The 22,191-nt window shown below is 40.0% G+C and overlaps 1 protein-coding gene across 6 annotated transcripts in view; it reads left to right on the forward strand.

Moving 5' to 3' along the window:
• HSDL2 (hydroxysteroid dehydrogenase like 2) overlaps positions 1-22,191 on the forward strand; it is a 126,221-nt gene that overhangs the window by 70,204 nt on the left and 33,826 nt on the right. For 5 of the 6 annotated variants that reach the window (XM_033858404.2, XM_019946410.3, XM_019946413.3 and 2 more), the window contains 4 exons: positions 837-935; positions 3,788-3,883; positions 16,682-16,876; positions 18,558-18,629. In XM_033858404.2, coding sequence (XP_033714295.1) covers positions 837-935; positions 3,788-3,883; positions 16,682-16,876; positions 18,558-18,629 — 462 coding nt within the window. The remainder of the gene's footprint in view (positions 1-836; positions 936-3,787; positions 3,884-16,681; positions 16,877-18,557; positions 18,630-22,191) is intronic. The other variant, XM_019946414.3, reaches the window with a different exon arrangement.

A 22,191-nucleotide genomic window follows, 5' to 3' on the forward strand; every position in this document is an offset into this window, starting at 1 on the left:
AAAATTGAGGTATAATTTACATTAAATAAAATGCACAGATGTTAGTGGTTCAGTCTGATGAGTTTTGACAAACGTATATACCTGTATAACCAGTAATCAAATGGAGATATGGATATCCCTGTCCTAGAAAGCTCTCTCAAGTCCCAGTGGGTGTGTTTTATTGTATGTAACTTATTCTTCAGTAAAGTTGGTGAAAACGATCCATGGAATACTTTACCTTTCACAGAAAACTAGTGATTTAAGGTGAGTTTGCTAAATAACAAGATTTATGTATAGGTGCCTCCTTTGAAATAGTTGTGTCAGATACTTATCCTTATTTCAACATAATTCAGTAAAATTTGGAAAGGAAGGCAGTTGAAGTAGGAACCCATAGAACAAAACCAAAAGGAGTTTTGTTTTAATAGACTAGGTTAAATGAATTTGCAACCTTTTGTTTATGTTTTACTAGTAGTAGTTTTCCTTTAAATGGTCACTTTCATTTTTTTAAAAAAGAAAAGGGAAAAAACCAGATTAAGAAACAATAATGTAACTTACTCCCATAATATTAAGAGAAGTGAAAGTTTATTACCGTCTTTTTTTCTTTGAATCTAATATTAGGATGGAAGTATGTAAAAGTGGTTCATCCCTGATATATATAAAAACCATTTCCATAAAACTACAGTTACTTCTTTAAAAACTGTTCTTTTAAAAATAGTAAATTAAAATTATGTTTTGTATTATTATTAAATAATTCTGAAAAAAATATATCGAGGAAGGAATAGTAATAGAAAGAAATTGGTTATTTAAATTCACAGATTAATTTCTTTCTTAATTAAATTCTTGGTGGTTTCTTTCAGCTTACACCATCGCTAAGTATGGTATGTCTATGTGTGTGCTTGGAATGGCAGAAGAATTTAAAGGTGAAATTGCAGTCAATGCATTGTGGCCTAAAACAGGTATGTACTTACAAAAAATCCATTTATTGGATTCTCATTTATTGTCTTTGACCCTCTTTGCTGGGTGGGGTGGGGTGCGAGTGAGTAGACTGTCAAAGGTAACCTCAGTCTGTCTGTTGGGAAAAAAGTTCAACTTTTTATTGTGCATAAAAGGCGCTTTTCAGTCACCTTCTAGCTTTGACTTGATCTGCATGACTACATGATTGCTGTACTAGAAACACTGAACCCAGGAACACTTGAAGAGTCTCATTAAAGCCAACAGGAAGCCATCTGCGTTTCCCTAACCTTTTTTCCATCACTATCTTTCGTACCTCAGAAAATTCTATAGATTCTCATACTTTTGTTTTCTCCTCACACATCCCAGCAAATGCTTCTTTACTTTCTGGTATTCTTACTACTTTGTCTTTTTCCTTTATGAAAAACCAACTTTTCTGTACTTTCACATGAGTTCTGAGTCCACAGAGTGCCTAGATCCCCTTTAGGTGACAGAATAACCTGCATATGGCTGGGTATGCAGCTTTAGAGTTAAGTGTATGATGGAAGCTGATGGGTGCAGGCTAGGGACTATGTTGTACAAACATGAGGGAAAGTCAGTAAAAATGACAGAAAGGGAAAGCTTGTCCTTGTGGGTTCTTATTCTCCACTTATATATCAAAACAGCTTAAAGGAAGTAAAAGAAAAGACAAACTATATCTATTATATGTTTTTTCATATATTTAATAGATAATGCCTGTGAAAAACCTTAACTACTTTCCTCTTAAATCTAAATGACAATCCTACCCCACAAAAGTATGATAAAGGGAAAATGTAGTGGGAATCACTTTTTCATTTTATGTATTTAACAGAACCTTTGTTGCACTAACATCAGTACTCCAACATGTAAATTAGTGTGACCCCTTTCCAAGGAAACTCCTCAGGGGTCAAACTGGTGTGTCTCCTCCTAGGACAGTGCCCTCCATTCAGTGGTCACTTAGGTGTTTTTTGAATGAATGATAATTTTGGATTCCCTTTGAAAGTATCTTCATATTCTTCATTATATTCCTTGAAACATACAGATTGCAGACTGGAATCTTTTCACTTATTTGAGGGTACAGGGGGTTTCTGAGAAGGTGACTGTTGAAACTTATGGCCTTGCTGTCCACCCTTTCCAATGACCAGGCAACTCCCCGGAGTGGAGCAGGTTGTTGGGGTGGCAGGCAGGCAGGACATGGAAGGAATGAGCAAGACATTGATTCTGTAAGAGGAGTAACTGAGAAGCTTGAAGGAGGTTATTGCCCTCTGGGCCAGAGGACAGAATGGGGCCAATAGAGAGCATTGGAGGGAGAATTAATACTCAGAAGTTCCTGGAGAGAGCTCAGCCCATGGAGGATCTGAGGCCCTCACCTGGGTGATTCAACAGGTGAGAGAAGTATTTCCTACCCTTAAGGCTGAACAGTGAGGAGACCAGGGAGAATTCTCCTTTAGGCCTCCAAATGGATTCAGTAACTGGTACATCTGCTGTATTACCCACCCGTGGGGCAGAGACCGCTCCACTTGCCCCTGCTGCCAAGGTTGCCGTTGTTTAAGTTATCTAAGGGTGAATAGAGCAGTGAAAAGACAAAAAGTGCAGTGCAGCTAAGGTGATCCAATATCCAGACACAGGAAGAATCAACAAACACTGCTGTCTGTTAGAAGAACACTTAATTCAGTATTTTTGCAAGTTATGATAGCTCTAGAGGTACTCTTGAACAGAACTGCCACATATAGCAGTGTGAACTGTACCCAGAGTTGTAGCTTAGAAACAAATGATGGATTTCTTTTTCTTCCCATCTGCTGTATACTAGGTGAGGAGATTTCCTCAGCTCCAGGCAGTAGTGAAAGACCTAATGGTCTATGGTATTGAAGCTGGGAGAACAAGGGGCTGTGGGTGAGAATTTATGGAGCCCTGGGATATGTTGCTAATGCAACTCTTAGGAAAATTTAGCCGTTGCAGCCAGCTCTCTAGCCACTATCTTTCTTTTCTCATAAGAACTCCAGGAATTAAAAAAAAATTTTAAATGAAATATAGTTGATGTACAATATTATGTTAGTTGCAGGTGTACTGCATAGTGATTTGACATTTGCATACATTGTGAAATGCTCACCACGATAAGTCTAGTAACCATCTGTCTCCATACAAAGTTATTACAGTATTAGTGACCATATTCCTTATGCTGCATATTACATTCCTATGGCTTATTTATTTTATAACTGGAGGTTGTACCTCTTAATCCCTTTCACGTATTTTTCCCCACCCTTCACCCCACTCTCCTTTGGCAACCACCTGTTTGTTCTCTGTATCTATCAGTCTGTTTTCATTTTGTTTTGTTTGTTTATTTTGTTTTTCAGATTCCACATATAAGTGAGATCATATGATATTTGTCTTTGTCTGACATTTCACTTAGCATAATACTCTCTAGATCCATCCATGTCACAAATGGCAAGATTTAATTTATTTAATGGCTGAGTAATGTTCCATTGTGTGTGTGTGTGTGTGTGTGTATCACCACATCTTCTTTATCCATTTATCCATCAATGGACATTTAGGTTGCTTCCATATCTGGGTTATTGTCAATAATGCTGCAGTGAACATTGGTGTGCATATATATTTTTGAATTAGTGTTTTTGTTTTCTTTGGGTAAATACCCAGAAGTGAAATTACTGGATCATATGGTAGTTCTATTTTTAATTTTTTAAGGAGGAATCAATTTTTTAAAATTCCATCTGAAGTTTGACTAAGATTCTTTATGCCCTGACCTACTGTGGGATCAGAACCATGATTTATTGCTTCTTCGTTTCCCTTATGTTACTGTAGCAGACACAATTCTTTTCAGATTTTCTGGAGAGTGATATTCATTGCAGTGAGGCAAAGATGAGAGTGAAAAAACTGCTTCTACAATACTTTTCAAACTACATGTCAAGACTCATTGGTGAGTCATGAAATCAATTTAGTGAGGCATGAAATCAATTTAGTGGATTGTGAAATCTACTAGGTAGCAGCCAGAATTCTGTTGTTGTTTCATTTTATTTCTAATTGAATAAAATAGAAAATATTAGAGAGCATTGCATATAGTAAGAGTCAATGTTGTTTCATAAACTTTTTTCATGTATAAATGTCATATATAAGTGAAATAGGTATATGTTTGTGAGTGTATATGTGTAGGTATTATGTGTTTTTAGTCATGCTGATAAAAAGTGTTACTTGTGAATCGCAGTAAAAAAGTTTAAAAGCTCACACTTTATTGTGCCTCTTTGTTTTCAACTTCTTTTCCTTCTCTCATCCTTTCTCAACCTCCTCCCCCTGCCTTAATCATTGCTGTTACCAGAGTTGATAGATAGTGAGAGTCAGGCAGTTAGAAAGGGAGGTCTCTGAGATAAAGTCTGAGCATAGTGTTTCCCTCTTGGTACCTCTATTATGTTACTTGACGCTTTATATTCATTCATCTTCCAAACATTTTTATATGCCAGGCACAGTTCTCTGTGCTATTTATTCATTATGTACTCAACAGATAATTTATTAAGTATCTACTATGCACAAGGTACCTGGGGGTACGAAGATGAATGTGATGCAGTACTTACCTTCAGAGAGTTTACCTCTCAATGCGAGAGATGAAAGAGTTTGTTGCCATCATTTACACTTTGTCCTTCTTTCCTTGCCTCCACTCCTCTAATCTTTAGGTCTTTGGGATTCTGGGGTAACAAAGTGAGAAGAAGCCTAGTCTAACGCTAAAAATTTGAGATTTTATTCATCGGCAAATATTTGCTGGACACCTATTATGTGCTAAGCTCTGTTCTAGTTGCTTAAGGTACATCAGAGAACAAACTGGACAAGAATATGTGCCATTATGGAACTTATAGTATAATTGGGAGAGACACAACAGACATTTAACATAATGAATAACAAACTATGTAATATGCTAGAAGGTGATAATGCTATGGAAAAAGTAGAAGAAGGTAAGGGAGATTAGAAGGCTCAGGTGTTAGGGAGGATAAGTTGCAATTTTAAATAGGGTAGAAAGGTTTAGCCTTTTTTTTTTTTTTTTTTTTTTTTTTACGGTAAATGGGCCTCTCACTGTTGTGGCCTCTCCTGCTGCGGAGCACAGGCTTCAGACGCACAGGCTCAGCGGCCATGGCTCACAGGCCCAGCCGGTCCGCGGCATGTGGGATCCTCCCGGACCGGGGCACGAACCCGTGTCCCCTGCATCGGCAGGCAGACTCTCAACCACTGCGCCACCAGGGAAGCCCGGTTTAGCCTTTTTGAGGTGACATTTGAGTGTAGAAGTCTTCAAGTGAGGAGGTGATGGAGTTCACCTTGGGGGTGTGTTAGTCAATGGGGTATTTGAGGGAAAAGCATTGAAGACAGAAGACATAGGCCCTTGAAAGGTCCTCTGAGGTGAGCCTGCTTGGCAATGATGAAAGAGCAGGCAGAAGGCCAGTGTGGCTGGAGTGAGGGGAGAGTGGTAGGAAGTGAGGAGATGATGCTTATGAGGAAATGGTCAGATGTTGTAAGGTTCTTGCCAAGACTTGGGTTTTTACTCTATGAGTGAAATGAGGAGCTTTTGCAAGGTTTTGAGCAGAGGAGGGGCCTGATTCTTTTAAATTTGTAAAAGAATCTCTCTGGCTGCTCTGCTGAGAATAGATTCTCATAGGGCAAAAGGAGAAATAGGGAGACCAGTTTGGAGGCTATTGGAGTAACCTAGGCACAGATATTAGTAGCTGTGACCAGGGTGATAGCAGAGGCAGAGAGTGGTCAGATTCTGATATTTTTTGCAGTTAGTACCAACAAGATGTGCTGATGGATTAGATATAGGATATAAGACAAAAAGAAGAGCCAAGGATGACTCCAAAATTACTTTGGCTTTAGTAACTGGAATAATGGAGTTGCCATCAACTGAGATGCGGGAATGCTACAGACAAGGGAGGTTGGGGAACAAATTCAGTTTGGGGCATTGTGATTGAGCATCCAAGTGGAGATGGTCAGTAAGCACTTGGGTTTGGAAGTCTGGGGGTCATGAGGGAGGTCCAGGCTGGAGATGGAATTTGTGGATTTTCAGCATATAGATGGCATATAGAGTCACAAGGCTAGATGATGTCAGCTAGAGAGTGAATAGAAGAAGAGAAAGTATCATTGGCAATTGCAATGTTAAGAGGTTGGGAAGAAGAGGAAAAAATCCACATAGGAGAGTAAGGTAGGAAGAAAATCAAAGAGTATGATGTCCTGAAAGCCAATTGGAGAAAGTGTTTCAAGGAAGAAGAGGAGTGATCAGTTGTGTCAAATGCTGCTCATAGCTCTTACAAGATGGGGACTGACCACTAGATTTAGTAATCTGGACATCTCCTTCATAGCACTTATAACATTTGAAATTAAATTGCTGATTTTATAACTATAATTATTTAATGTCTTCTTTTGGGGGGCTGTGTCGGGTCTTCATTGCGGCATGCAGGATCTTCACTGCGGCATACTGGATCTTCGTTGAGGCATGCGGGATCTTCGTTGAGGCATGAGGGATCTTTTGTTGCGGTGCGTGGGCTTCTCTCTAGCTGCGGCGTGCGGGCTTCTCTCTAGCTGTGGCGTGTGGGTTTTCTCTCTCTGGTTGTGGTGCGGGCTCCGTAGCGTGTGGGCCCTGTAAGTTTGTGGCATGCAGGCTCTTTTGTTGAGGCGCATGAGCTCAGTAGTTGTGGTGTGTGGGCCTAGTTGCCCCGCAGCATGTGGGATCTTATTTCCCTGACCAGGGATCGAACCCGCGTCCCCTGCATTGGAAGGCAGATTCTTCAGCACTGGACCACCAGGGAAGTCCCTGTTTAATGTCTTTCTTGCTAGAAAAGCTTCTTGAAGGTAGAGACAGTATCTGTTTTGTTCATTTTATTATAGTCATTGTAGACATTAAATAAGTATTTTATGAATGAATGAAAGTGCAGTATGATTTCCTTCTACCTAGGTCCAAGATAGGCATTCTGAACAAAGCTTATATAAGGAAGGGGGAGAACGTTGTATGACAGGGAACGTGGAGGACAGTATCAGGATTGGAAGAAGAAATCAGCTCACTGCTGAGACTTTGCTTTAGCTTAGAGATGTTCATTTTAGATTGACTAGACATCTTGGAACCATTGGTATCATTTGGGTCCTAGATTTGTATAGCATAGTGAATTCAGTTGACGGTCATGTTCCATATGATACACGGCATAATGAATTATGTACGGGATACTTTTAAAACGTAACAAGAGGGCCATGTATTTCAGATGAAAGGTTAGGAAAGGTTGTTTTCTAATGGAACAATTGAAATGAGACCACAAGAGAATATTGGAGTTAGCAAGAAGGAGACTGGGCAAGGCATTCCTGGCGGAGCGAACAAAAAAGGCTTTAGTATGGGACAATACCATGTGTTTGGTGGAACTACAAGGGGTTTAATATACTGTACCCATGATGGGGTGTGGGCTATTTATTTCCCTCTGAACTTGAGCATCTGCAAATGGGTTCATATTGGCCTGAATGTTGGGGGGAGGGGTATGAGGTTGTGGGGAAGATGGACAAACTAAGGCCAAGGGGCTTGATTGCCGAGTTTAGGAGCTTGAATTTATTCAGCGGAGAGCCACTTTAGAATTTTAGAAGCAGGAGAACAGTAAGAAGAAGAAGGAAAAGAGGAGCGGTGGTTTGTTGATGAGGTTTAGGAAGTTTAATTTGGCATCTGAATATAGGATGACTTGTAAGTTTGTGGAAAGAGGAGGCAGGAAACCTAGCTAGAATATTGCATTATTCATGATGGAGGCAATGAGAATGGATTTGAGAGGGTGTTCATGCTCCTGGCTGTCTGGGAGGCCTCTATTTAAAAAACACATGTCTTCTTTCTGGACTGAGTAGAGTGGTTCTTTCTTTATGCTTGCTGGAACCAGAAGCAATCTCCCAACATTACTGCCCTTCCAGGAAGAGGAGATTTATTGCACTTAATGAAATGAGTACGGTGTGACATATATTATCTACAATCAAAACAGTGTCCTGGTCCACACTTTTCGTCCTCCCTGGCTCGGTGTTCCTTCTCTACACTGGCTACGTTACCCCTTCTGGGTCTAGAACTTTCAAGCCAGTGAATTCAACACATCCAGAAAATGGACTAGAAAGCATGCCTTTAGTAGTTCCACAACATGAGGATCTCAGGCACCCGACTATGTCACCTTCAAAACTATAATTTTCTCATTTTACAAAACCCATTTCATAGTTTCTGCTGACGTGGAGGGTGGGGAGGGGAGGAGGGATGAGGGCTGCTATTGAAAATGCCTGCTGTGTCTTGCGTCTGGATTGGTCAGAACAAGTGTGGTAGAAGAGGAAAGTCCACTTTTTTGTTAAAATATTTATTTATTTGGCTGTGTTGGGTCTTAGTAGCTGCACACGGGATCTTCATTACCACGTGCGGGATCCTCATTGCAACATGTGGGATATTTTTTTAGTTGCGGCATGCGGGACCTTTAGTTGCAGCATGTGGGATCTAGTTCCCTGACCAGGGATTGAACCCAGGCCCCCTGCACTGGGAGTGCGGAGTCTTAGCCACTGGACCACCAGGGAAGTCCCAAAGGTCCACTTTTGGATAGGTTTCACGTGAGCTGGGGTGGGGAGTCTGGAACTGGTGGCTCCTGAACTTGGCAATGGCAGTGGAGAGGAAGATAACAAAAGCATCACAGAATAGCTGCAGTCCTCTGTCACCTGGACCACATTACATGTAGACGTGGGAACTCAGCTAACCAGGGAGGTCAAGGTGACAGGGTGGCAGCTGGCCTCTCTTGGTACTAGAAACCAAAACTGGTTTCCGTTTTTCAAGGGACCTACTTACCAACAAGGTTAAGCAGTTTATACCGTATTTCACTGATGCTGAGATGCCCATGTTTTCACATTTTTACATCTTTGATATCAGGTTGCTCTTACAGTTGATGATATATTGTAGTTTAATTGGCAGGGTTTTTTTCCTCATTGGTACACTGTTTTCTTTTTTAATTAATTAATTTATTTAGGCTGCGTTGGATCTTTGTTGCTGTGCGCAGGCTTTCTCTAGTTGTGGCGAGCGGGGGCTACTCTTCATTGCGGTGCACAGGCTTCTCATCGCAGTGGCTTCTCTCGTTGCGGAGCACGGGCTCTACGTGCATGGGTTTCAGTAGTTGCAGCACATGGCCTCAGTAGTTGTGGCTCATGGGCTCTAGAGCGCAGGCTCAGTAGTTATGGGTGCATGGGCTTAGTTGCTCCGTGGCATGTGGGATCTTCCCGGACCAGGGGTTGAAACCATGTCCCCTGCATTGGCAGGCAGATTCTTAACCAGTGTGCCACCAGGGAAGTCCCTGTCAGTGGTACACTTTATAATCAGTGGTATCTTCGGTTCAGTGTGTACATACAAGAATGTACGTGTGGGGGCTTCCCTGCTGGCGCAGTGGTTAGGAATCTGCCTGCCAATGCAGGGGACACGGGTTCGAGCCCTGGTCCAGGAAGATCCCATGTGCCGCGGAGCAGCTAAACCTGTGCACCACAACTACTGAGCCTGCACTCTCTAGAGACTGCGAGCCACAACTACTGAGCCCGCATGCTACAAGTACTGAAGCCTGCGCGCCTAGAGCCTGTGCTCCACAGCAAGAGAAGCCACCGCGATGAGAAGCCCGCACACCACAATGAAGAGTAGCCCCATCTTGCCGCAACTAGAGAAAGCCCGCATGCAGCAACAAAGACCCAACACAGACAAAAATAAATAAATAAATAAAATAAATTTATTAAAAAAAAAAGTGTACGTTTGTGTGTGGGTACAGAGAACAGAGTAGCGGGTACCGGAGGGGAAAGGGAGGAGGAGGGTGAAGTAAGTAAAGAGGATCAACTATATGGTGATGAATGGAAAGTAAACTTAATGGTGAGCATACTATAGTGTATACAGAAGTCCAAATAAAATGTTAAACACATGGAACGTCTATAATTTTTTAAAATTTATTTATTTTTATTTTTTGGCTGCGTCTGGTCTTAGATGCGGCATGTGGGATCTTCGTTGAGGCATACGGGATCTTTTTCATTACAGTGGAACACCAGGAAGTCCCGAAACATCTATAATATAATAAACAAATTTATTTAAGATGTTATGGAAAAACCCGAACGAACCTTTTGGCCAACCCAGTAAATTTTTTAAAAGATATTTTGAAAAGTCTGGGAATGAATGGCGGTAATAGTGGCACAACATTGTGAATGTACTTAATGCCAAAGAACTGTACACTTAAAAATCGTTAATCTGGGACTTCCCTGGTGGTCTAGTGGTAAAGAATCTGCCTTCCAGTGCAGGGGACGCGGGTTCGGTCCCTGCTCAGGAAACTAAGATCCCACATGCCACGGGGCAGCTAAGCCCGTGCGCCACAACTACTGAGCCTGCACGCCTCACCTACAGAGCCCATGCGCTCTGGAGCCTGCGTGCCACAATGAGAGAGAGAAAACCCGCATGCCACAACTAGACAGAAGCCTGCACACCACAAGTAGAGAGAACCCTGCACACAGCAAGTGGAGAGAAGCCCGCACACCGCAACGCAAGATCCCGCGTGCCACAACAAAGATCCAACACAAACAAAAATTAAAAAAAAAAAAAAAATCAATTAAAAACAAAACTCTTGGCTAGTTAAGCCAAATGTTTTAACAAAAAGGTTAACCTGAAAGAAAACCAATAAAATGCACCCAAGTCATCAAAAAGAATGGTTAAAATGTATATACATGTGGTAAAAAATGGTTAAAATACATACTTATCTCCACAATAAAATACTTAAAAAAAGAAAAGCGGAAATTATTTCTTGTGCTTAGAAAACATAAAGAAATTTATTCACATACTTTTCCAAATTTCCAATAAAACAAGCTGTAATCAGGGACTTCCGTGGTAGTCCAGTGGTTAAGACTTTGCCTTCCAATGCAGGGGGTGCAGGTTCAATCCCTGGTGGGGGGGCTAAGATCCCACATGCCTCATGCCCAAAAAAACAAAACATAAAACAGAAGCAATATTGTAACAAATTCAATAAAGACTTTAAAAAAATGTTCCTCATCAAAAACATCTTTAAAAAAAAAAAGCTGTAATCAGGAGAATCACTCAAAAGGTAACAGATACTTTTCCAATTATTCCTTAATAAGACTTAAGTTTTAGGGCTACTTTTAGGATTCTTGTGATCTGGGGTGTATTACAAATCTTGAATATATATATATTTTTTTGCCAGAAATCATCAGGGAATTTGACTTGATTGATCATGTTGTTAATCTGTTTTTATTGTAAGTCTTATAACCTGTTGGGTTGGCCTGTTCACATCATAGAAACTTTGTTGAGAATAACTGTTTGGCTCATTTCCTGATTTGGGGGGTTTATTTGTGCCTTCTTTGTATCTTCCGTAGAAAGGTCACTAAAGTAAGAGTAGGTTGTCTGGGAATACCATTCCTTGTTCTTACACTGTGTGTGTGTATGGATGCACACACACATACGTGACATGTATATACTTACATGGCATATTCTTAATTAATAATTTTTAAGAATTTGCATGCCATTCATGTAGTCTACAGTGAGACTGGAGTGTGTATGTATACATATAGTCTCATTGTAGACCATACTGAAATATTTACAGAAAAATTCTGCAGTTCATGCGAGTAAGATGATAACTGAACTCAAAACTGTTGGTTAACAAAGTATGCCCATTAGTCACATGGTGGCTAAGAGCCTGGCTCTGGAGTCAAGCAGCCACGTGTTTGAATTCTAGCTCCTGTAACCTTGGACAAGTTACTTAACCCCTCTGTGCCTGAGTACTGTCATCTGTAAAATGAGGATAACAGTACGTACCTCATGGAATTCATTCAGATAATGTACGTAAAGTATGTAGCAGCATGCCCAGCACAGGACACACATAATAAATGTTAGCTATGTTTTTTGTGTTTTTTTGGCTGGGTTGGGTCTTCATTGCTGCGTGCGGGCTTTCTCTACTTGTGGCGAGCAGGGTCTACTCTTTGTCACGGTGCATGGGCTTCTCACTGTGGTGGCTTCTCTTGTTGCAGAGCACAAGCTCCAGGTGCACGGGCTTCAGTAGTTGTGGCTCGTGGGCTCTAGAGTGCAGGCTCAGTAGTTGTGGCTCATGGGTGTACTTGCTCAGCAACATATGGGATCTTCCCAGACCAGGTCTCAAACCCATGTTCCCTGCATTGGCAGGCGGATTGTTTTTTTTTTTTTTTAAACATCTTTATTGGAGTATAATTGCTTTAAAATGGTGTGTTAGTTTCTGCTTTATAACAAAGTGAATCAGTTATGCATATGTTCCCATATCTCTTCCCTCTTGTGTCTCCCTCCCTCCCACCCTCCCTATCCCACCCCTCTAGGTGGTCACAAACCACCTAGCTGATCTCCCTGTGCTATGCGGCTGCTTCCCACTAGCTATCTATTTTACATTTGGTAGTGTATATATGTCCATGCCACTCTCTTAACTTTGTTACAGCTTACCCTTCCCCCTCCCCATATCCTCAAGTCCATTCTCTAGTAGTTCTGCGTCTTTATTCCCGTCTTGCCCCTAGGTTCTTCATGACCATTTTTTTGTGTGTTTTTAGATTCTATATATATGTGTTAGCATATGGTATTTGTTTTTGTCTTTCTGACTTACTTCACTCTGTATGACAGACTCTAGGTCCATCCACCTCACTACAAGTATCTCAACTTCGTTTCTTCTTATGGCTGAATAATATTCCATTGTATATATGTGCCACATCTTCTTTATCCATTCATCTGATGATGGACGCTTAGGTTGCTTCCATGTCCTGGCTATTGTAAATAGAGCTGCAATGAACATTTTGGTACATGACTCTTTTTGAATTATGGTTTTCTTGGTATATGCCCAGTAGTGGGATTGCTGGGTCATATGGTAGTTGTATTTTTAGTTTTTTAAAGAACCTTCATACTGTTCTTCATAGTGGCTTTGTCAATTTACATTCCCACCAACAGTGCAAGAGGGTTCCCTTTTCTCCACACCCTCTCCACCATTTATTATTTCTAGATATTTTGATGATGGCCATTCTGACTGGTGTAAGATGATATCTCATTGTAGTTTTGATTTGCATTTCTCTAATGATTAATGATGTTGAGCATTCTTTCATGTGTTTGTTGGCAATCTGTATATCTTCTTTGGAGAAATGTCTATTTAGGTCTTCTGCCCATTTTTGGATTGCATTGTTTGTGTTTTTGTTATTGAGCTGCATGAGCTGCGTGTAAATCTTGGAAATTAATCCTTTTGTCAGTTGCTTCAGAAAGTAGGCATAGAGGGAACTTTCCTCAACATAATAAAGGCCATATATGACAAACCCACATCCAACATCATCCTCAATGGTGAGAAACTGAAACCATTTCCACTAAGATCAGGAACAAGACAAGGTTGCCCACTCTCACCACTATAATTCAACATAGTTTTGGAAGTTTTAGCCACAGCAATCAGAGAAGAAAAAGAAATAAAAGGAATCCAAATTGGAAAAGAAGAAGTGAAACTGTCACTGTTTGCAGATGACATGATACTCTACAAAGAGAATCCTAAACATGCTACCAGAAAACTACTAGAGCTGATTCACTGATTAAGTGAATTTGGTAACGTAGCAGGATACAAAATTAATGCACAGAAATCTCTGGCATTCCTATACACTAATGATGAAAAATCTGAAAGTGAAATTAAGAAAACACTCCCATTTACCACTGCAACAAAAAGAATAAAATACCTAGGAATAAACCTACCTACGGAGACAAAAGACCTATATGCAGAAAATTATAAGACACTGATGAAAGAAATTAAAGATGACAGAAATAGATGGAGAGATATACCGTGTTCTTGGATTGGAAGAATCAACATTGTGAAAATGACTATACTACACAAAGCAATCTACAGATTCAATGCAATTCCTATCAAACTACCAATGGCATTTTTCACAGAACTAGAACAAAAAATTTCACAATTTGTATGGAAACACAAAAGACCCCGAATAGCCAAAGCAATCTTGTGAACGAAAAATGGAGCTGGAAGAATCAGGCTCCCTGACTTCAGACTATACTACAAAGCTACAGTAATCAAGACAGTATGGTACTGGCACAAAAACAGATATATAGATCAATGGAACAGGATAGAAAGCCCAGAGATAAACCCACGCACATATGGTCACCTTATCTTTGATAAAGGAGGCAAGAATATACAGTGGAGAAAGGACAGCCTCTTCAATACGTGGTGCTGGGAAAACTGGACAGGTACATGTAAAAGTATGAAATTAGAACACTCCCTAACACCATACACAAAAATAAGCTCAAAATGGATTAAAGATCTAAATGTAAGGCCAGACACGATCAAACTCTTAGAGGAAAACATAGGCAGAACATTCTATGACATAAATCACAGCAAGATCCTTTTTGACCCACCTCCTAGAGAAATGGAAATAAAAACAAAAATAAAGAAATGGGACCTAATGAAACTTCAAAGCTTTTGCACAGCAAAGGAAACCATAAACAAGACCAAAAGACAACCCTCAGAATGGCAGGTGGATTCTTAACCACTGTGCCACCAGGGAAGTCCCTGCTATTTTTTATTAATAAGCTACCACGTTAAGAGTGAGGCCAGAGCTCTTGCGCTATTGGTAAAGTAAAAAAAATTATTCCTAGTAAAGGAATTTTAGTTACAATATGGAGAAGTACCTTCTATTTCAATGCTATTAGGAAATTCCCCAAGTTAATGTGCACTCTTTGAAAGAGCGATGTGTGCTAGGATGTAATTGCCGTGAATGTAGGGACTTTTTATCTGTTTTGTCCACTCATCTGCTCCAATACCTCCAATAGTGCCTGCCTTTTTTTGTAAGGCTCAATAGCTATTTGCTGAATGAGTGAAAAGGGTCAGTGGCTCTTAAAAGCTATATACTTTTCATCTTGTGGACTGAAATGTGTAAGTTATTCCAGTATGTAATGATTTCAGGATGGTTTAGTAGTGGAATGGAGAGTTTATCTAAATTACTAGAAACTCTGACACCTAAAGTACATTTAAACAAATTGATTTTCATTGCTTTAAATGTAAGCTAAAATACATATGTAAATTGAGTTGTTACTATTTACAACTTTGACAATGTGTAATTAATAAGGTATTAATGGTAGAGTTTCAAGTTACTTCATAAAAAACATGTAATTTAAAAATTAGAGGCTTCCCTGGTGGTGCAGTGGTTAAGAATCTGCCTGCCAGTGCAGGGGACACGGGTTCGATCCCAGGTCCGGGAAGATCCCACATGCTGCGGAGCAACTAAGTCCGTGCACCACAACTACTGAGCCTGTGCTCTAGAGCCCGCGAGCCACAACTACTGAGCCCGTGTGCCACAACTACTGAAGCTGGCTCGCCTGGAGCCTGTGCTCCTCAACAAGAGAAGCCACCACAGTGAGAAGCCCACGCACCACAATGAAGAGTAGCCCCCGCTGGCTGCAATCAGAGAAAGCCCGTGTGCAGCAACAAAGACCCAATGCAGCCAAAAATAAATAATTAAATAAAATTAAACTTTATATGCACTGAAAACAGTGGGAATTATATGCAAATATTGATAGTAATTATCTGGGCTTCCCTGGTGGTGCAGTGGTTAAGAATCCATCTGCCAATGCAGGGGACATGGGTTCGGTCCCTGGCCCTGGAAGATCCCACATGCCATGGAGCAGCTAAGCCCGTGAGCCACAACTACTGAGCCTGTGCTCTAGAGCCTGCATGCCACAACTACTGAAGCCCGGCGCTTAGAGCCGGTGTTCTGCAACAAGAGAAGCCATGACAATGAGAAGCCCATGCACCGCAACGAAGAGTAGCCCCCGCTCACCGCAACTAGCGAAAGCTCACACACAGCAACGAAGACCCAACACAGCCAAAACTAAAACCAAATAAGTAAATTTATTTTAAAAATAGTAATTATCTCTGGGCATGGGGGATTATAGATAATTTAAAAATTCTTCCTTGGGACTTCCCTGGCGGTCCAGTGGTTAAGACTCCACGCTTCCACTGGAGGGGGTACAGGTTCGATCCCTGGTCGGGGAACTGAGATCTGGCATGCCACAGTGTGTGGCCAAAAACAAAATTTCTTCCTTTTAATTCTCTTTATTTTCTAGTATTTCATAAATGAAAGTAGTATCTGAACTTAAAAGGGACCCCCAAGTCCAGCCAGTATCTGTTGAATGTTTATGGTATATTTGTCATTGTTTTAGGAGCTAGGGATACAGTGATGAACAAGAAAAGCAGAGTCTCTATATTCTAGTGGAGGAAAAAGAGAAAATAAGCTTAGGAAAGGAGCTCCATATTTTAGAAACAAGAAACTGAGGCCGAAAGATGTTAAAGTAGCTTGCTGAAAGTCACGGCATAGTTGGCTTAAAAATGTCAGTCACCTGGTTTACAGCTCAGTGCTCTTGCTTATTCCTCACTGGCTTTCTTGTCTCTCAAGAATGGTATGCAAATTCTTTGAGCATTCTTAGTCAGAAATCTAATTGAATTTTGCCATAGTCTCATGAAGGAGTACTGTATAAGGCAGTGTTGTGCAGAGCAAGGAATATGTGTTGTCTACCCAGTTATGTCAGTAAAACATTTGGCAAATCCTTTAAGCTCTCTGGACCTTTTTCTCATCACCTGAGTTATAAAGAGATTATTTGTCTTGCTTGTTACTCCCATAGTCCTATTACTTGATTTAGAGTTACATATGTGTATGTTTGTTTTCTCTATAGCCATATACACTGCTGCTATGGATATGCTGGGAGGATCTGGTATTGAAAGCCAATGTAGAAAAGTTGATATCATGGCAGATGCTGCATATTGCATTTTCAAAAAGCCAAAAAGTTTTACTGGCAACTTTATTATTGATGAAAATATCTTAAAAGAAGAAGGAATAAAAAATTTTGATGTCTATGCCGTTACACCAGGTAATGCATATAGTTTTCAAAAGTAGTGATGTGTTTTTCCACATTTTCTGCAGTGGACGTACATCTGTTTTGTGTGTATGTTTATGTGATTATAAAATTAATATGCTCTTTTAAAAGCTGTCCTCCTAGTGAAAGGAAAAACCCAGACCAACACAACTGGAAAAACAGAGAAAGGGAAAATAGAAGTGAGTTGAAGGCTTTTTAAGTGATGCACAGATAGAGAAGGTCACATCAGCTTCTAACCATTTCCAAATCTTGAAACCAAAAATGAAAATTAGTTTTTAAAGTTGGCCTTAAAATCACACAGTAAAGATTTTCTTCAAGGATATGGTAACAGATGATGCAGTGGTGAGTTTTTTACAAAAACTTTTTAAGATTATGGGCTTTCCAAATGTTGTCTCTTAAGTGCAGTCTGAGAGTAACTTCATGATGAATGGTGAAGGTGAATGAACAGGGTCTACCCCATGTACAAGGGGGTATTTGAGAAGATCTCAGAAGGCCCCTTGTTCAAAAATAATTCTTACCGTTGTAACTGTAGGTGAGGATGGTGATGATAATGCATTTTTAATTTATGTATAAAGTATACTATATAATAGACAATATAGCCCCAAATGGGAGTTGTATTTATTTGTGCAAAAGTGTATTTTAAATATTATTCATTAGGTTGAGCTTCTAGGTGACAGAAACCACGTTTCTATTTGTATCATCCCTGTCTCTTCAGTTTGAACTGAATTGAATTAAATAGCTCTTTGCAGTTTTAAAAAACACCTTTATATACAGTATCTGTTTAGCCTTCATAGCAATCCTGTGAGGGAAGCAATATCGTATAGTGATTAGGAGCAAGTGGAGTTTGGGAGGAGATAACCCAGTTCCCATTTCTGCTCAGCTGCTCACTAGCTGGGTGGCCTTAGGCATGTCACCTGTTTTCTCTGAGCCTCACTTTCCTTTTTGGTTAAAATAAGGGAAAGATAATTTCTACACAGGATTTGTGTAAGAACTAAATGCAATAAAGTATATAATGTGCTGGGCACAGTACCTGGCTTATGGTACAATCATAGTACTCAGTAATTATCACTTTAGGTTTTAAGGACACAATGGCACTATGCACAAAATTTTAAATTTGATTTAAATTAAAAATCCTATCGAGTGTTGAGAACTTAATATGATTATGGAATTATGATTAAGTGTTAGAATATAACAAAGACTGGTGCATTCCTGCCCTCCAGTTTTTTTAATCTTCTGAGAGGGAAAGACAGACACACATTGACAGAGATGGGAAACAAGTTCTTCTTGTTAATGAGGAACCACCTTCTCTCTGGGGCGCCAGGTAGGAAATGAGTCCAGAGCATTTTGGAGGGATGTAGCACAGAAGGGTTGCATGGATAGGAGAGAAGGGGCAAAAGCTCTTGGGAGAGCAGTTAAGGGCTTAACATAATAGGCAACTCTTTGGTTGGATCTTAAAGATGAAATTTATTGAAGGAGAGGAGGATAACTGGATTACAGGAAAAGTGTTTTAGCTTAATGAAGGTCAGATAGTTTGACACTTCTCATGGGAGTCTTTTCCACAGCACCAGAATGATCAATAAAATAAAAACATGTAACGTTTATTAAACAGGTGTTAAAATCTTAATATACTGAAGTTGTTACATTAACCTAATTATTTTTGGGGTCAATTTTTCAGGCCATCCTTTGTTACCAGATTTCTTCCTGGATGAACAGCCAGTTACAGTTACCAAGGAACCAGCAACACATGGTAAGACGTAGACCATATTTTCTGTAGGAAAATAAAGTTACTAACTTATATATTTCTTCCAGATGTAGAATTGAACATTTCCACCTTCTGCTTTTAAGCTTTTTCTTCTTTTCTTTTTTTTTTTTAGATGTGCCATGAGGCTTGTGGGATCTTAGTTCCCTGACCAGGGATAGAACCTGGGCCCCTGGCAGTGGAAGTGCTGAGTCCTAACCACTGGACTGCCAGGGAATTCCCTATTTTGTAATTTAAACTAGACAAGTAATGTCTTAGTTAATTCTAGCAAAGAAGGTTGTCTTTTCCTTCTACCAGTAAGAAGTTTTTGATATATTCTTTTCATTTGATTTAAAAAAAAAGTTGTCTTTAAAATACACCTTTTTAAAGGTTTTATTTCTTTTCCTTGGCATTGTTTTTAGGTGTTTTGTGTTGATACTTTATTTTGAGGAAAATGTGTCACATCAAAATACATCTTACACCATTCTCAGAGTTTGTGCAGTGTGACTACTTTATGGGAGAAATTATCTGCAAAGGAGGTTTGGGTTTTGCTTTGTTTTGTTTTTGCGGTACGTGGGCCTCTCACCGCTGTGGCCTCTCCCATTGCGGAGCACAGGCTTCGGACGCGCAGGCTCAGTGGCCATGGCTCACGGGCCCAGCCGCTCCGCGGCATGTGGGATCTTCCCGGACCGGGGCATGAACCCGTGTCCTCTGCATCGGCAGGCAGACTCCCAACCACTGCGCCACCAGGGAAGCCCTGTTTTGTTTTTGTAGTTTAGAAACAATAGCTTTCTTGAATTGGTCCAGAGTTTACATTTTAATCTTTGTGTTCTGGCATGATGCCACTAACTTACTGAAAGATGTCAGAAGAAACACTCTTCAGTGAAACCCCATGAGAAGAATTTCTCTCGTGGTTTATTTTTTTTGGCTGCACTGATCCTAGTTCCCCTGCCAGGGATCGAACCCACGCCCCCCACAGTGAGAGTGCAGTGTCTTAACTGCTGGACCGCCAGGGAAGACCTCTCTCATGGTTTATTAACAAGAATAGCAGTGCTTCTGGGACCTTACGTTATTTTTACATTATAGACTCTGAATCTCCTTAGTGACCATAGTTTCTTTAGGTGGAGGCTAGAAAGTTTAGGAAAACATTTCTTCTGTACCTTTAGGAAACCTATAGAACCTTACCATAATGCATTTCGGTGACAAACTTTACTTCTAGCTTAATCTCATCTTTTCTATCTTTATCTTCTCTTTGTCCGAATTTTTGGAGGCAATTTCAAAAAATTAAATAATAAAAAAGACAACTTTTCTTTTGTATTATAGATAGTTTGAAAAATATAGAAGGGAAAACGGTCACTCATAATCCCATCACCTAGAGATAACTCCTTATAAAATTTAAATTTTAAAAAAATTTAAAAATTAGATCTTTGACTTGGTTGCCACATGGATATATCAGAGTATTAAAACAAGGCTGTCAATCTTTTCCTCAAAAGGCCTCATACAGAATGGCAGAAATTAGTTAGAGAGCTTATCAAAGTCTAGAAGAGTCTATCTTCAAGATAGGCAAGTCCGAAATCCAGATTTTTGCCCAGTACCCTAAGATTGGATCTGTGTTTTAGAGGAAGATGCGTATAAACTAAGCTTATTTAAATACCAAGTTTAAATAATGAGAACCACTTATCAATCACATACATTCATGTTGTTTTTCAACAAATATTTATTGGGCACCTACCATATGGCAAACACTGTGCTAAGTACTTTGGATGCATTGTCTCATTTAATACTTACAATCCTACAAGGCAGGTATCATTGTCCTCATTTTACATTGGAGATCACAGAGCTGGCAGGTGGCAGAGCCAGAATTTAAATTCGTATTTTTCTGCTTCTAAAGTGCATATCCTTAACCAGTAAACTTAATTTCCTAACTCCTGAATACTTGAAGTATTAGCATATCTTCCCCCCAGTAATCCAATTTATTTTATAATGAGGAGTTGCCATCTCACGGACTAAACATGGAGTTGCTGTGAGCAGCTCGTTCTCTCCCTCTGGGCATAATGACATAGAGAACAGAATCATAGTCAGAAGATTGTTTCATGACCATGGACTCAGAATAAGATGGGTTAGATAAGCAGAATGTAAGATAAATGTTTACTGACATCGGGCTTTGATAGGAGTGATTTTTGTCTTTGGGATCAGAATATGTCAGGTGCATTGACTGCAATCCCTATATCCATCTCTGCAGGCAGGATGCCTTCATCTTTGAGGTCAGAATTCTCAAATTCCTTTGGCTAAAGCCTCTCTTCCCTGTACAAAAAATTAAGTGGAGAAGTGATGTTTCAGTCAACTGCAATTCTACTTGACATTTTCTGTAGATACATTAATATATTCATGTACGTAGTACCTCAGTATTTCTGGCCTGAGATCTAACTTAACTCTTTCAGGTGATTTTTTACATCCATATCCAGATCTATTGTATGTTGATTTCACAGTGTCTCTCCCAGAGGTCAGTGTGTATCCCTCATTTCCAAAGGGGGAGGAAAATATTGACAGCCTTGTACTTTTTCTGGTATTTGTGCTTTGTGTATTTGTTTTGTATAACGTATATGTAATTATTATTTTCTTCAATGAATTTATTTATTTATTTGTTTATGGCTGTGTTGGGTCTTCATTGCTATGCACTGGCTTTCTCTCGTTGCGGTGAGCGGGGGTTACTCTTCGTTGCAGTGTGCGGGCTTCTCATTGTGGTGGCTTCTCTTGTTGCAGAGTATGGACTTTAGGCCCGCGGGCTCAGTAGTTGTGGTTTGCAGGCTCTAGAGCGCAGGCTCAGAAGTTGTGGCGCACAGGCTTAGTTGCTCTTTGGCATGTGGGATCTTCCCGGACCAGGGCTCAAACCCATGTCTCCTGCATTGGCAGGCGGATTCTTCACCACTGGGCCACAAGGGAAGCCCTCTTCGTTGATTTTTCCTGCCCATTGCAACACAGGGAGTTCACTCAGTCTTTTTTTCAACCTCCAGTTTATTTTTTCTTTTTTTCTTTAGTTATAGTTTTAATTGCTTCTATTCCAGTTTTTCTGGATTCCCCTCAGAAACACTTAGTCTGGCTACCCTGTCCCTTTCCCCTGTAGTTTTCACTATCCTTTGTTACTATTTCCATACTTTTGTTCTTTTCTTCTGCATTCTGAGAGACCTTTTCAAGTTTGTACTCTGTATTACTGATAAGATTTTAGGCACATTCATCTCTCTTCCATATTGCTCCTAATGTTTATTTTAATTCTGCTATTATACTTTTTGTTTGTCATGTTTCCCATTTCCTTTTTCATTTTATTTTATTGTTTTTTCATCTCAGCCAGTTATATATGACTTTCTGCCCTTGTTTTATATTAGTTTTCATGTGAAGGAGTTCTTGTGACATTTCTTAATCATAGTTTTGGGGGTCAGAATGTCTCTGGTTTATGATTCTCTGGCCAGGGTGTCCATGGCTCAGGAGCCTGTTAATTCATCTTGCTCTGAGTTTGTACAGTAATGATGCAATCTACAGCAGCAGTTTTAGTACATCAATGATGTTATCGACA

Source organism: Tursiops truncatus, chromosome 6 (assembly GCF_011762595.2).
Source record: "Tursiops truncatus isolate mTurTru1 chromosome 6, mTurTru1.mat.Y, whole genome shotgun sequence".
NCBI classification, from domain to species: domain Eukaryota; kingdom Metazoa; phylum Chordata; class Mammalia; order Artiodactyla; family Delphinidae; genus Tursiops; species Tursiops truncatus.